This window comes from Lipotes vexillifer, unplaced genomic scaffold (assembly GCF_000442215.2).
Source record: "Lipotes vexillifer unplaced genomic scaffold, Lipotes_vexillifer_v1.1 scaffold285, whole genome shotgun sequence".
Classification (NCBI taxonomy): Eukaryota; Metazoa; Chordata; class Mammalia; order Artiodactyla; family Lipotidae; genus Lipotes; species Lipotes vexillifer.
The window spans coordinates 288,840-305,574 of record NW_006788807.1 but is presented as its reverse complement, the minus strand read 5'-3'; the positions used below and the strand labels follow the sequence as shown (position 1 = coordinate 305,574).

The 16,735-nt window shown below is 45.9% G+C and overlaps 1 protein-coding gene across 1 annotated transcript in view; it reads left to right on the top strand.

The window, feature by feature from the left end:
• Positions 1–16,735, top strand: part of DTD1 (D-aminoacyl-tRNA deacylase 1) — a 133,265-nt gene that overhangs the window by 24,025 nt on the left and 92,505 nt on the right. The window contains exons 3-5 of the mRNA XM_007461780.1: positions 3,778–3,925; positions 9,133–9,223; positions 10,896–11,131. Coding sequence (XP_007461842.1) covers positions 3,883–3,925; positions 9,133–9,223; positions 10,896–11,131 — 370 coding nt within the window. The 5' untranslated portion in view covers positions 3,778–3,882. The remainder of the gene's footprint in view (positions 1–3,777; positions 3,926–9,132; positions 9,224–10,895; positions 11,132–16,735) is intronic.

Below are 16,735 nucleotides of genomic sequence, written 5' to 3'. Positions count from 1 at the left end.
GAGCGTTCCAGGTGGAGGACCAGCAGATGCCGAGGTCCCGAGGTAGCAGCAAGTGGATTACCTGAGCAATTTAAAGAAGTTCGGAGTCTGGAACGTGAAGACTTTATATTCTCGAAACCACTTTTATGTCTTACGGAGAATGGATTGGGTGAAGACAAAAGTGGCATAAGGAGACCACTGAGCAGCTGTCGTAGACGCAGCTGAGAGATGACGGGCCATGGGGCAGGATGGCACTGGGGCTGGAGAGAAGAGGGCGCGTGGGGTTCGTCTGGGGGAGTCAGGAGGTTTGTTGATGGACTAGTTACTCAGGGAGAGGGCAAGAGCAGTCATGAGTCACTTATGGCTGGAGGAAACAGTGGAGCCATTGATTGAATCAGGGTGGCCCAGCTGGTGGAGTGTGGGGGGCTTGGGAGGATCGCAATTCAGTCCTGGCACTAACCACCCAGACTTAGCACAGACCCTGCAAGTCTAAGGGCACGTCCCCAAAAGGGCAGCCCTCAGTTCAGATGCCAGGTGCACCTTGGGGGTCCCCAAGCCACCTTTACTTCCGACCAACTGGCTACAAATTTGGGAGTTTTTTATGACTCCTGCAGGTTAGATAACTTACTGCAGTGACTCACTGAACTCAAGAAAGCCTTATACTTACAGTTTTATTATAAAGGATACAGATCAGGACTAGCCAAATGAAGGAACACATCAGGCAAGGTCTGTGAAGGTCCCCAACAGAGAGCTTCACTGCTCTCTCGGTGGAACCAGGGTGCAGGTTCCTCATCCGTGTGTTCACCAGCCAGGACGCTCTGCTAAGGTTCAGTGTCCACAGCTTTTATTGGGGGGGTTCCATCTCATACGCACAACTGATGGACTCATCTGCTATGTGACTGAACTCAATCCCCAGCCGCATCCCACCGCCCCTCCTCAAAGTCCCACCCTCTAACCCCATGATTGGTCGTTCTGGTGACCGGCTCCCACCCTGAAATGTTTCATTAGGAACTCCTATCCCTTGGGAAATTCCAAGGATCTTAGAAGCTCCATGCCAGAAACCCAGAACAAAGACCAAATTCTTTTTTGTATATACGGCAGGGATGGGAAGCCTGAATCCCATTTTCAGTCTGTTAATTTGGTTCATGGAAGTGGAGAAAGTCAGGAAGGCATCTGGAAGTATAAGCACAGAGGATGTGTTGGGAATGGAAATGAAAATGTGCGGGTCAATAGCACAAGGTGGAATTCAAAAACGTGAGGAGAATGGTGATTGAGCTGGCAAAGGAGAGCGTGCAGAGGGAAGGAGGCACCGCAAGAGGTGCTGCTGGATGCTTCTGCCTCCTGATACTGACCTTTTCGAGCTCAATAAATATGTAAAAAGAATCCTGGTGTTTTGGTATATTTTTAAAACGTTTTATCTTGAAATAAGTTACCTTCACTTACAGCCCAAGTGGTCAACATTTTACTTTGCTTTATCCCTCTCTTTATTTTCTCTGTATATATCATTCTTCGCCAGATCTGAAAGTTGCAGATATGTTGTCCCTTTACCCCTAAGTGCATGTGTGTACTTCCTAAAAACAAGGATGTTCTCTTACATAAAAATCAGGAAATTAATATTGGTTCAATGCCATTATCAAATCCAGCAGTTCTCAAAACGTTCTCTGAGATCCTCAGAGGAGCTGAGATTTCCACCTATTTTTATAATAACATATAGACAATATTTGACTTTTTCATTTCTATTCTTTGCAGAGTGTACAGTGGGGTTTTCAGAGGCTTCATGGTAAGTCATGATCTCATTGCTCTATTGTCAGTATATAATGGATTTATTATTGTCATTTAAAAAATTATCATAAGTCAATATTTAACAATTTTTCTAGGTTGTAATTTCTAGTACAAGTAAAAATCTTAAGATATAAGCTATTTGGGGTGTTCAATAATTTTTAAGAATGTAAAGGGGTCTTGAGATCAAAATGTTTTGAGATATGTTGATTTGATGCAAAATTAAAAAAAAATTTACCAATTGTCCCAATATGCACTTCTTTCTTTTTATTTTTTTCTGGCTGGGATAAAACTCAGTTCATGCATCACATTTAGTTTTCCTGTCTCTTTAAAAGTCCCCTTTAACTTGGAACAGTTCTTCAGACATTCTTTCTCTTGACATTTTTGGAGGATCCTTCTAGTTATTTTGTAGAGTGTTCCTTAATTTAGGTTTGTCTGATGTTTCTTCATGATTGGATTCAGATTCTACATTTTTGGCAGAAATACCACAAAAGTGACATGGTGTCTTTCTTGGTGCAGTATCAGAAGTATATGATGTTTGTTTGTCTCATTACTGGTGATGCTATCTTTGGCAATTTAGTGTGCAGTATTTAACACTCAAGTATATTAGTATAGTCTTTTCTGGCCAAATGACTCTTTCTTGTTCTCCATTTGAAGCTTTTTCTTGTAGGAGAGGAAAAAGGTTTTCTCACTCTTGAGGTCCCTGGCTGGGTCTGAAAATTAAAGTGACAAAGACAGATGAACAAGAGAAAAGCATACAAATTTATTTAAGTTTTACATGACATGAGAGCCTTCGTAAGGAGATGAAGACCCAAAGAAACAGACCTGTGTAATTTTTGTTGTTAGGTTTGACGAAGCATGAGTAGTCATGGAGGAACATGATAGGTTAAGGAATATGAGGTAGGCAGAGTAAACTGGGGGAAATTTAGCAAGGCCTGTTGGTTCAGATTCTTCTTGGTGTGCTTGTCTTTGGAGATAAGGCTGCTCCTTCCCTCCCAGTATAGATAGGGCACCTCTCACATTTATGACCTGTTTCAGGAGAGAAGGGTGGGGACCTGGGACCCTCTACCTGAGCGCTTGCACCTGGACAAACATCTCCTACAGCAACAGATACAAAGAAACTACAAGAGACTGCAGACAACTGCACCCATGCACAGCCACAGGGGCAGTTATGAACAATAAGACACAAAAAGGCCACAAACCAACTGCCACTTCTGAGGTGCCACAAGGAAAAGCAGGGTAGAGCAGACCCAAGTTTGGTTCGGGAACATCCTCAGCTCCCTCCCTCTACACCCACCAGCACTATTAGGCTGTAAGAAGAAGACACACTGAAAAGGGCTTGTTTTTATCAGGGCTAATAATTTTTTAGGGTAATACTTGTACAGTCCTTTGCAGCTTTCAAACACTTTTGCACCGTATATATTATTCAAATCTTCTAACAAGTCTGGGAGAGGGGCCAAGTATCAGTATTAGAGGAGGAATTACAATTACAGAATCACGTATCTGCGCACTGCCAGGACACGGCTAGGTCAAATGAATACCTAAACAGTTAAATGGCTATTTTAGGCAGCAGATACTCTCCTGTCTGGTTTCTGAGGAGTTACAGAGGCAGGAAGACAAGGGAAAAAGAATTTGGGAGAATCTGGGGGCAGAAGGGTGGAAACATGGAAGGAGGCACACGATTAGGATTAGGATTCAGGACAAAACTAGGATTCAGGGATGACTGTCTCTCACGCCGGGGTTTGTGAAAAGAAACCGGGGCAGAAACTACTGTCTGGGCACCAGTGAGTCGGGCTGGGGTGTGGGGGCGGGGAAGGGGATTGCGGGACTCCAGCGTCCGGGCGGGGCTCATCTAGCTGTACGGGGGACAGGACCAAGAGTGGGCGGGGCCGGACAGAGAGCGGGCGGGGCCTCTCGCGGGGGCGGGGCCGCACAGAGAGCTCAGATGGGCGGGACCAACCTGTGGTGGGCGTGGCCGACGTGGGCGGGCCGTCGACTCGCGGGTTTGCGGGGTCGGAGCGCGCTTCCAGGTGTCCCCGGCAGAGGGCGCGGGCAGCTGCGCAGCCCGCGGAGTCCCGAGGCCGGAAGCCGCGCGGCGCCGCCCCGCTCGCCCCAGCCGTCGCCATGAAGGCCGTGGTGCAGCGCGTCACCCGGGCCAGCGTCACAGGTCAGTCGGGCGGGGCCGGGCCGGGCTGGACGCCCCCGGGCCGCCGCCGGCCGCGCGCGAGCCCGGTCCCCGCCGCCCCGAGTCCCCGCCGTCCCGGGGCGCCGTCCACGGGCTGCAGGGTCTCCGCTTAGTGTCGCGGTGACCGCGCCTCGTCGTCTTCTGCAGCGTTTCCTTTAGTCCGGAGCGCCGGTGGCCTCCCGCATCCCCCGAGCGTCCCCCGAGCATCCCCCGGCCCGCCCTTCCACGCGGTGTTAAACAGACGACGCGTGGGGAGCGTTTCCGGGGCACACACCCCCTCCCCAGCCTTCTGCTCCGCGTTTCCCCTTCTAGCCGGTTTTCTCCGTGTCCCGTTTCACCTGGAGCTTGACTCCCCAAAGGTGCCCGCTCGTGACAGGTGCTCGTAGGAGTGGGTTCTGGCCGTGTCTGCCCACGTGACCCGGGTGCGAACCCAGAGGATCCAGGATGAGATGTTTCTCTTTTCCACCAGTTTCATGTGAACCGAGCCACGCAACCATCAGTCATGGCTTGAACACTGCGGTCTAGTTTGAACATCAGGGGTCCAGATGATTAATAGGTAGAAGGAAGTCCTTTTAAAAACTCAAGCCAAGATAAGCAGAAATAGAGACACAGAGGTAGAGAACAAACGAATGGACACCAAGGGGGAAGGGGTGGGTGGGATGGATTGGGAGATGGGGATTGACATATACACACCTACACTATTGATACTATGTATAAAATAGATTACTAATGAGAGCCTACTGTACAGCACAGGGAACTCTACTCAATGCTCTGTGGTGACCTAAATGGGAAGGAAATCTAAAAAAGAGGGGATATATATACACACATAGCTGATTCACTTTGCTGTACAGCAGAAACTAACACAACATTGTAAAGCAACTCTACTCCAATTTAAAAAAAAAACCTTGGGTGACGATAGTATAGATGTTAAAATTTTTTTGAATGATTAACTTTACATTGTCTTCTAGTCTTTCCTATTTTTATTGGCAGAATTCTAGTATTGTTTCAGTTCAAGTAGTTCTAGATATCCTTTCCTTCAAGCCTATACCAAATGTGTGTTTCTATGTCCAGGAAAGTATAAATCTAAAAATGAAACAACAAAATCCCCTAAAGAAACAATCAAACTCAGTAAAACCATATATTTAGATCTGAGATTCTACTTTTCAGTCCTGGCTAATGATTCTAAGCTGTTCTGATAAGTGATTTTGGATATCATCCTGGAGTAATAGGGAGTAGTATAGCTCTGGGCTTTATGAAATTTTAAAACAAAGTGGGTTTTTTTTTTTTTTTTTTAGCATTTTAGTTAATATGTAACTTCACTAAAACTGGGAAAATTCATAGGTGAAAAGATTTTCTTGCTTTTTTTGAGAAGAATCTTGCAGCCTGCCCTATGTGGTCATGATGGCCAGTCAGCAGACTTTGGAGAATGTAAGTTTTGATCAGAATGGAGAACTCTCCATTGTGCTGATCTGGAATATCAAAAACACATTTCTGTGAGATTAGCTGAATAGTTTGAATGATCTTACTTTACTGTTTAAGTTGTATGCTTTTAGTTAAAAACAGCAAATTAACTGTCTGAAGGTGTTAATAAGATGGAATTCTCACGGTGCTGGAGGAAACTTTGAGTTAGCCTTGCCTTCTACTTGCATTGTAATGGAGAGAGGTTTTCTGATTCCTTTAGAATGTGACTGACTGGCTTCACTTCCATGTGGCCTTTCTCGAATGGCATTTTATTTCAAAGCTTCTAAAATGTCACTTCCAGTTTTATAGGTGGGACAGAGTATTAAGAGTCACATATTACGTGGCAGGCTCACTTTATGAGCTTGGTCAGGCACATTTGATGCCTTAGCATGGTTATTGTGATAATCTAATTTTAAAAGCTTTATGACAGAACACTTCAAACATATTCATGTGGTTACACAGATGGAATAGTACAATAACCCCCATGTCCATCACTCAGCTTTATAAGCCAAAATCTGAATAGAATCATAAAATGTTGGGAAGAGATTGGTTGGGTTTGAATGTGTTAATTTGTGAGCTGGTGAATTCTTCTCAAAGAGGAAGTCTTGGGTGATGCCATTATACGTGGCATCAAATAAACATTGACCAAATAGCTCAGGTCTCTTCTAGCCCTGTGACCTTTTGTCTAAAATGGTGATTCTCAAGTTTTTCCCCTTGGAAATCTGTTTGTGTATAATAAAACATCCCTTTAACCTCCTAATTCTTCTGCCTGAAGGAGGGACAAAACTTCTCCAAAATGAGAGAGCGAATTGTGTCATCTCAAGGCTTTGGTGCATAATTCATTTCTTATTAGGATAATACCACATTATAAAAATATTGAAACTGTTCAGATAGTGATTTGAATCACTTCAAATAGTGATTCTATTTTTGAGAATCTATTCTAAGAAGATAATCCTAATTATAGAAAAAGCTTTAGAGGGATGAACAGGTGGAGCACAGAGGATCCTTAGGGCAGTGAAACTACTCTGTACAATACTGTCATGGTGGATACATGTCGTTACATTTGTCCAAACTGATAGAATGTCCAACACCAAGAGTGAGCCCTCATGTAAACTGTGGACTTGGAGTGATAGTGAGGTGTCAGTGTAGGTTTGTCATTTGGAACAAATGTACCATCTGGAGGGGGACGTTGATAGTGGCGAGACTGCATGTGGGGCTGGGGTATATGGGAAATCTCTGTGCCCTCTGTTCAGTTTCACTGTGAACCTAAAACTGCTCTATACACGAAAGTATATTAAAAAAAAACACCCCAAAACTTTAGTGTATAAAGGTTTTCACCACAGTGTTACTTATTGAAGTGAAAAATTTTAAAACAAGCCATTTATCCAGCCAAATAGGATGGTTAGTCCATCCATGGATGGAATGCAGATGTTCCACTGGATGGGCTGCAACTATTAAAAGATGCTTAGGAAAAGCTCATAATATGGAAAAATCCTTATGAGATGTTAAAAGCTGAGACACAAAAATTTATACACAATATTACTATGGTAGGTGAGAACAAATATGAAGTAAAATCTGTGGACGGAGGAAAACATCAAAAGGAAATAATCAGTAACACACTAAAGTGCTTGTCTTCAGTTCTTTTTTCTTTCCTGTTTCTCTTATTTTTTAAAGTTTTCTATACTGCATATGCATTACTTTAATGGTGGACATAGTTCAGTCATCATTCTTTTTTAAGTTTTTAAAATATACTCTGGGGAAAATTTTAAAAACATATTGATATTGTAAGAAAATAATATTGACTTACTTAAAGAACAAATAAAGCCACAGTTTTCTAAAGTACTGCAAACAGGCAAGCAACGCCAGTTGTTTACTGCTTATGTCAGGAGAGCTGATTTCTGTTTCAGATTTTGAGTCAGTGGCTCAAAGGACAGTAAATCACTCATAGTCCATTATAAAAAAAGCAGCACAGAAGAAAATATTAAAAGATTTGTGTTTTCTTAATCATAAAACTAAGAGAAGTTAAGCTTTAATAAGAATTATTTCAGGGACTTCCCTGGTGGTCTAGCGATTAAGACTCCATGGTCCCAGTGCAGGGGGCTTGGGTTCGATCCATGGTCAGGGGACTAGATCCTGCATGGCGCAACTAAGGTCCTGCGTGCTGCAGCTAAGACCGGCTCAGCCAAGATAAATAAATCAGTAAATATTCTTTAAAAAAGAGTTATTTCAGGAACAAACTGATGCTCGTGCTCCCCTCGTGTCTGTCAGATGGTCCCTTGTCAGACACCTGCAGGAAGAGGGTTTCTCACTCTTCCCTTAGCTTGCAGGATGTGGCAACATGGTACAGTCTGTGATGCCTTGTCAGGTATATTTGTAAATATTATTATCTAGCAGAAGCAAATAACAAGAAAATGGCAGAGTTTCTCCTGATTGGAACATTAGGTCAGTATACAATAAAATAACCAAACATCAATAATCTAATGAGCTTTGGCAAAAAGTTGGCCAAAAAAATAGAAAATTATGAAGATCAACATTTGAAATATGGATTTAGTTTCACCACCATAATGATGTGTCTTAACCTAAGTACTGTGCCAGCACTGAGATACTGTCTAGTGGTTAGGAGAGTGTACATTTGACGCTAAATGCATATGCAAATGTTTGGAATAGGAATCTATGTTCAAAGAATTTTTTTATGCATGGGGTGCATCACTCAAAATGATTTGGAGGTTATTGGCTTAGAATGCAACCTTAGTAATAAGCTGGGAAATAATAGAAGTTTGCTGACTTGAAGCTTAACTTTTATTTCTTTAAAAATTTATTCATTTATTTTAAATTAAATTAATTAGTTAATTAATTAATTTATATTTTATTTTTGGCCGTGCTGGGTCTTCGTTGCTGTGTGCGGGCTTTCTCTAGTTGCAGCAAGCGGGAGCTACTCTTCGTTGTGGTGCTCAGGCTTCTCATTGTGGTGGCTTCTCTTGTTGCCGAGCACGGGCTCTAGGCGTGCAGGCTCAGTAGCTGTGGCTCACGGGCTCTAGAGCACAGGTTCAGTAGTCGTGGCACACAGGTTTAGTTGCTCCGTGGCACGTGGGATCTTCCCGGGCTAGGGCTCAAACCCGTGTCCCCTGCGTTGGCAGGCGGATTCTTAACCACTGCGCCACCAGGGAAGCCCCTGGAAGCTTAACTTTTAAACTGTGTTTTTTTTATGTATGATATATTTATCTTTTCTGCAGTAAGTAGAGAAATCATTTCTTTATTTTTATGACATAAATGTTTTCCATTGTGCATTGTGTATTGTGTTATCAGGTTTGCTGATTTCCAAGAATAGCAGGCATCTCCTTTTTGAGAATTACTGTAGCTGAGCTGGATTCTCTGGGGAGAAAAACTTTTGTTGTTACAGACGGGCAAACTCATAGAAAGTTTCAGAGGTCTCAACCAAGGTAGCACAGATGAAAACACGGCCTGAAAATCCCGCTTAATGGTTGTTCACTTCACAACTCATTCATTCCAAATGTAAAGTCAGAATGGACAAAGTATGATTATCATACTGCATCGACGTAACCCCTTTCACGTTTTAGTACCTACTGACTTTGGCAAAGAAGTTACGAGAAGTATGTGTGACGTTTAAACTTTCCTGTGGATGCTCAAATGTGCCTCATGGCACCTGTTTGGTTTTCCCTTTTGTTTCCTTTCCCTTTTGTCTCCTTTCCCTTTTGTTTCCTTTCCAGTTGGTGGAGAACAGATAAGTGCCATCGGACGGGGCATCTGCGTGTTGCTGGGTATTTCCCTGGAAGATACGCAGAAGGAACTGGAGCACATGTAAGAGGCAGATTTCCACGTCACTGCCTTTCTAGTGGGACATGTGCTCATCATCTAGCTGGCTGGCTAGCTGTTTAAATAAATTATATATATGGAACTTCCATAGTATTTTGCTCCTATAAAGTGAGACTCTGTCAGTTTTACGCATGTCCCTTTTGATGCAGTGTGGTTATCTCTGTGTCACAGATGGTAAGCCAGCGACACCCAGTAAGCCAGCGACAGGGCAGGAGCACAACTTAGCCTCTGTCCCTATTTGCTGCTGCAGCCTTGAACCATTCTCTTAGTGTGAAAACCAAGCCTCTTTTCATAGGAATGTTTTATGTTTTCAGTTTGAGCAGTATGATCTGGGCACTGTTTACACATGTTAAGAATGCCCAGTTGTTCACCGTTTGCATTAGGATCTGGAGCTCAGAGAGGTTGCATTACCTGCCGAAGGTCATGCACACGTCCTTAGCAAAAAGCCTGACTGCAGGTTAGAACCTAGGCCACCTGGCCTGGAAGCCAGTGCTCTTTTTACTAAGGTGGGAGGTTTGCCATTGCTGTGGCCCTAGTACAGGCAGCCTCTGCCCCTCCTCACGTCACTCTCCCCCGCACCACTGCGCACCTGTACCTCAGGTGCTTGGGTCCATTCTCGCTGCCCCTGCTGCCCAGAGCCTACATGTGACGGTTGCCCAGTTGTCCCTTTTGTATTAGGTTGAAAACCAGACTTGGAACCAAGCTCCCGCCGAGGTGTTGATGACTAGCTCAGTAACACTCACGGCTGTTGGTATTTTAAAAGCTGTCCCCTGGATACGCAAAGACGGAGCAAAGTGGTGTAGTGGTTACAAGCCGGGGGCTGGTCTGAAGCTCTCCGTGGCTCTGACAAAATGGAGAGCTAGCACCTAACTTGGTTAAGAGCAGTGACTCAACATAAGGCAGACCCCGCTGTGGAGAAGGGGTGATAAATAGCGCATACCGCAGAGGGTGCCCGTGTAAGGTGTCGGCGAATGAGTATTTGTCCAGGCTTTGAACATGTCTTCAGCATCATCCAGGAAGGTGGCTTCAAATGGCGGAATTGCACCTTTCACGGAGGTAGTTCTTTGTCATTCGTCTCAAGTCTGACCTTATAAATGCTACCTGGTCCTCCTCCTTGCCAGGGTGGCCGTCCTTTGTCATCCACGTGTATAGGGAAAGCCCCGCTGGGGTGTAAGGAGCATGTGACATAGTTGTCAAGGTGTCTTTCCCCAGATCGTTTTGCATATCTGCAATGACCATGAGTTTTCTCCAGGGTATTTGCTGAATCGTTCATTTTGAGAAGTTCCAAGAAAGGGTATAAAAGCGGGGCATCATTTATTCCAGTGTAAAGATGGAATTCTGTAAAAAATCAGAATTGAGCCCATGTTTTGACACCTCCGGTTCCCACCGGAAGCTGCTGTGAATTGGAGGGGCTGGCAAAAAAAAAAAAAAGCACATCACCAATCAACGCTAAGAGGTAGGACTATTATTACCCCTATTACAGATGCAGAAACTGAGGCACAGGGTAGAAAGTAACTTGCCTAAGGTCACCCCTCCTGTAAGTGATGGAGCCAGCACAGTGTCCCTAGTCAGCAGGGTGCTTGTGACATTTGGGGGTGTGGGTGTGTCTGGGGGGCTTGTGATTCTTCAGGTAGCGCTCACCCCTGTTTTCCCCCAGGGTCCGGAAGATCTTAAACCTGCGTGTGTTTGAGGATGAAGGTGGGAAACACTGGTCGAAGAGCGTGATGGACAAACAATACGAGGTGCTGTGCATCAGCCAGTTCACCCTGCAGTGCGTCCTCAAGGGGAACAAGCCCGATTTCCACCTGGCGATGCCCTCAGAGCAGGCGGAGGGCTTCTACAACGGCTTCCTGGAGCAGCTACGCAAGGCATACCGGCCAGAGCTTGTCAAAGGTAGGCGGGAGCCCAGCGCCCAGGAGGGCGTCCCCTGGACACTTCCTGGCAGGGGAAAGGCAATCTGAAGATGCAACATTTCCTTTTCCAGAAAGTTCACTGTTTACACTTATTACTTTCTTAAAACAGCATAAGGGCCGCTGCCGCCACCACTGTTGTGCGTGTCCTCTGAATGCCCCAGTACCGTTTACCCTTCTTTATTCTTCCGTCCACATTTGGAATGTTTAGCAACCCAGCAGTGCACTTGATATAGTGGTGGTTCATTTCGGTTGCTTATCCTGCCCAACAGAGAAATACAACTGCCAGACTCAAATGGGAGCCATGTGTCATTTTAAATTTCTAGGAGCCATGTTAAAAAAAAGAAAAAGAAACAAGTGAAATTAATTTTAAGACTGTAATTCAGTTAGCCCAGGATATCCACAGTATTCTGATTTCACCCTGCCGTCAATGTAAAGAGCTATTGATGAGATAACTCACATTCCTCCTTACTGAGGTCTTCCATTCTCACGGTGCATCTCGATTCAGACCAGCCACATGTCGAGCGCCTGGTGGCCGTGTGTGGCCCTCGGCTGTCATTTGGACAGTGTAGACTTAATGGCTTGTCGTGGGGACTGCCAGCCTAGCCTGACTGATCAAGATTAAGCCTAGAAAACGCCTGAGAAGAGTGGGCCTGGTTTGTGGGAGGATTATGAATCGGAACTTATGAATCTCCTTAAGAGGGTGTGTTTCTAGTCTGTTTTCATGTTCCTAGAGTGCTTTTCCTTCAAAGTTACTGGGAAGCATACTTAGACTCCTTTGGTGATGCACCTCAGGGTGAGAACTTGCTCAGCAGGATGTCTGCTTCCGAGTCTGACTGCAGCTACTCCTGCTGCTGTTGGACTCTCGTAGCTGTTGAGTAGTTGTTAATAGTTGACTCTGTAGTGTTTCCTACACTTTAACTTTCTCTCAGTGGGTTAGACAAACCCAGGTCCTTTGGTTATCGGGCCTGTTTTCAACCGTAAGTAATAAAAGTCACGACATGACTTTGGAGCTCTGTAGCAGAGCCCCACATCTCTGAGGGTCGTCAGCTCCTCAGATGGCTCTGTGTTCTGAGGAGTGATGTTCCAGCCCCTCACTGGTATTTCCTTTCGTTTTAATTCTCCTCTTACTTGTGTCAGGTGTCCATTTGCCAACAGGACAGATGGATTCTATGTGATCAGGACCCTCCCGCCTTAAATCAAATCCTGCTCTTTACTTGGGTCCTGGTAGAGCAGAATATATTCGCTTCTTCTGGGAGCCTCCAAGTTTAGAACTCCATTGGCACGTCCGATCGTGGATGTCCACTGGGGTCCTCTGTCCGTCGTGGATTTGCTGCAAACAAGCTTCTTCCCAGAATTAGCAATTAAGTCAAATGCTTTGAATAATAATTTTTCTTGGCTGAGCCAAGGATTAATGCTGCCAGCATTGTCTTCTCTGCTTGATATTTATAGAATCATCCCATTTCTGGGTAATCTCAGACGTATTTGGGGATGCACTGAAGGCCCTTGATAGATGAGCAGAAGGAATATCATGAAAGGGCTTCCCTGGTGGCGCGGTGGTTAAGAATCCGCCTGCCAGTGCAGGGGACACGGGTTCGAGCCCTGGTCCGGGAAGATCCCACATGCCGCAGAGCAACTAAGCCCATGTGCCACAACTACTGAGCCTGTGCTCTAGAGCCCACGTGCCACAACTACTGAAGCCCATGAGCCACAGCTACTGAAGCCCGCACGCCTAGAGCCCGTGCTCCGCAACAAGAGAAGCCACCGCAATGAGAAGCCCGTGCACCGCAACGAAGAGTAGCCCCCACTTGCCGCAACTAGATAAAGCCCGCGTGCAGCAATGAAGACCCAACGCAGCCAAAAATAAATCAATTTATATATAAAAAAAGGAATATCATGAAAGCACAGGTGAGGGCCCTTTCCATGGGAGAACAGTGATGGTCGTGAAGGCATGCTTGAGTGAAAACAAAACCACTTTCGTCTAAAGCCTTAAAGAGGAGCGTTTTATTATTCGGTGCTTTGTGTTCCTAAAAACACCTTTTACGTTTTGAGAAAAATCTGTATTTCATCCAGGTAATTATATGAAGTGCCTGAAGCAATGTACTGTAAACAGTGTAATTTTATAATGGATCAGAATTTAAGCTCATGGGATATGATACCTCTGGTCATTTTGATGAAAAATCAACATGAATTATGCCACAGGTTTTAATCAGAATTTATTTTCTGCTCCTTTGGGCTTTCAGAGGCACTACAGTGATTTCCCAGGGCCTCACTCGCTCTTCGCCTTTTATCTCCTTTATGATCTTTAGTGGAACGAAGTGCAGGGAGCGTTTTTTACATGCTTGCTGTCTTTTGGTAAATTTTGAGATTCTGGCTTCCAGCTCCGGTACGGAAAGTCCTCTGTGACCTGGAGGGAAGATGGAACACAAATTGCTAAATACGTTTTCTTTCTTTTAGGATTTTCAGGACCTCTTTAGTGACTTTAAGACTTAAAGGAGTTTAATTCGAAAATTAAAACATTTAACCCTAACCCTAAAAAATTTTAAAAAATTTCCAAGTTTTATTGAGGTATAATTGACCTATAACACTCCATTAGTTTTAGTTGTACAACATGGTGATTTGATATACACATATATTGTGAAATGATCACCACGATAAGTTAACAGCCATCACCTCACAGGGGTTGACAGTTAAGGTAAGGCTGCTGTACCTCACATCCCTAGAACTTAGTTACCTTCTAACTGGAAGTCTGTACCTTTTGACCACCTGCACCCTCCAACTTTGGCAACCACTTGTCTCTTCTCTGTATTTATGGGGTTTTTTTTTTTAGGTTTCGTAATATAAGTAAGATCAGACAGTGTCTTTCTTTGTCTAACTTTTTTCTCTCAGTGTAAAGCCCTCACGGTCCATCCGTATTGTCACGAATGGCAGGGTCTCCTCCTTTTGTGGCTGACTGGTATCCCACTGTGTGGCTAGACCACATCTTCTTTATCCCTTCATCACCAGTGGACATTTAGGTTGCTTCCATGTCTTGGCTGTTAGTTTAATTAGACATTTATTTTCACTCCCTTCCTCTTTAATGACTGAAACTTTATTTCAAATGCGTATTTAATCTGCTTCTCTTACTTGTTGTTAAGGGCTGGATGGAGGGTGGGTCATTGTCCTTTTACTCCTCTCTCTTGCTTCTGTGCCTGCACCGGTACCCATTGCCTTCTGGCGTTTTCGCCAGCTGCAGCTCCTCTGCGCCGCCCAGCCGTGGCTCATGTGCTGGATGGCGAGTCTGCTGATCTTGGCTCCCGGCCTGCTCAGTGCTGTGACCCCAAGCGCTTTCCCTGGGTTCCGTATGGAATGGGAACCCTGGAGGGCAAGCTGTTTATGGTGTGGTCCTCACATGTTTTTATTATAATTGTTACTATTATTAGTATTAGTGTAAAGCATGCCAGAATACATCTCTCTGGGGCTTAGTATGTGCCAGGCGCCGTGCGAGAGTAAACCCTCTTCATGCTTACGTCACTGAACCCTCACAGTGACCCTGGCAGGTGGGCACTGGGATCACCCCCATTCGGCACATGAGAAGACTGAGGTGCAGCCGAGTAACGGAGGAAGGTCACTCAGCGTCTAAGTGGCAAAGCCGGGAATGGAACCAGCGGCATCTCTAGAGCCCGAGCTTCATTCTATAACTCACTCCCTCTTGATTTGTTTTCCTTTTCATTATCCTTCTGAATTCATCACATCTATTGGGATGCCTTCTCTGCTGCTCAGTCTCAAGTAGGTCCAGTAAGAGGGGAGCAGGAAGACTTGAGGCCAGGTGGTCGTACATCTCGGAGCAGTGATGTTAATCCAGAATTTTAGTCCTGTTTCTGTTGGGGGAGATTTTACTGGTTCTTTCAAGTCATTTCTGTGCCTCCTGTGTCCTCAAGTCACTGTTTATCTGCCTGCCTCGTGCGGGGCTCTGGGTATATGGTCCTGTCCCCGCTGTGAAGGAGCTTCCAGTCCGGTGGGGAGAGAGAGGGCACATGGCTGCTTCTGTTAGAGCAGAGAGAGCCTCTCATTCTGCAAAACCACCCCTGAAACTGCCAGAGCTCACGGCAAACCACTGATGACCTGTGGCTGGTCCAGAAGGGTGTGCATGCTTGTTTTCACTTTCATAAAATGCAGTCCAAAGAGCTGCTGCTGCCAGGCCCCCGCTGTCTGGCTGCCTTTGCCTGAGAACAGCTCTGACCCCGTGCAGCCTCTGCGCTGTGCACACACTCCCTTTTTTACCACTTGTGTATGAGCGAGTTTTCTCTACGGAAACAAGTACGGGGCCAGAACCTTCTGTCATTTCGGTGTGATGCATGCTTTGAAGGACTGACCGACAGGGGTGGGTCCTAAGATAGCGGGGCTGATGGTGTCTGTTCCCTGTTTATCTCCTTGACCCTTCACACTAATTCCCACCTGCAGGGTCGTTAACTCTTGATGCGTGTACTGGGCTTCTAAGTAGCACCCTGGCTACTCACAGTGGAAACACCCCGCTTGTTTCTCTTCCCCAAACTCTAGGGCCTTTTCCCCTTCTGTTGCCCTGACCTGGAGCGCTGGACAGACGGACCTCAGAGCAGAGGTCAGGTTTACCAGGACTCTCCTGGTTTTAGCGCTGAAAACCCTGCATTCCCGGAAACCCTTTGGTCCAGGGCAAACTGGGGCAGCTGGTCACCCTAGAAGCCGCCATGCAGCAGGGAGGTGCCCGGAGCTACCTGAGCCAGGTGGGGTTCTCAGTGCAGGGTGCACAGGTTCAGTCCTGTGAGCATGGGAGGTGGTGTGGGGCTGAGGGTGACTGTCCTCCCCGCACCCACCTCATCTTAACCCCCAGGGCCTCCCCACATTGCTTGGCTTCTTGGGGTAGCTGGATTTCTACCATGGTGCCAGCAGTAGGTGCTCCAAGGGACAGGAAGTGGAAGCGCCAGCCCGTGAACCAGGCCTGGCAGGTGGCCCCACGTCACCCCCCAGATGCTGTTGGTCACAGCAGTTTCTCAGCCCACCCAGCTTCAAGGGGAGGGGTGGAGACCCACCTTGCAGTGGAAGAAGTGTCAGAGTTTGTGGCCATCTTTACTCCCCCCCCAGCTCGTGACTCTGGTACTCTTAAAGGGTTTTCTCTGGGCCCTCTTCAAATAATTGCTGTAGGGGGAAAACCCTACCGCGCAAATCCATCAGTTCTCCCCTCTCCTGCAGAATGAGCCCGAGGTTAAGGGTGCTTTATTGGACCCCCAGCCTGAGTGGGCCCTCTGCAGCCAGGAATCTCCATCCTTCGCATGAACGCTGAAAGCATCATTCAGTGGGGGTCATTCACCACTCTCAGAGCCGAGATTTGAGCATGCATTGCTTTTATAGTTAGGAAAAAAACAAATGTTATACCAGAATGGAATAGTTGAAAAGAGGGATCTCCACTCTCAAGCATCTTGTTCCAACTCCGAGCCGTTTGTGATGGAGCCCGGAAAGCATTCACCCAAACCAGAAGCTTCCACGGTATTAAAAAGAGCTACCTGCTTATTCGCTGTGGGGCTGATCTGTCGTGGGCGGCAGAGAGCTAGAGAAATGTGCAAGGACGTGT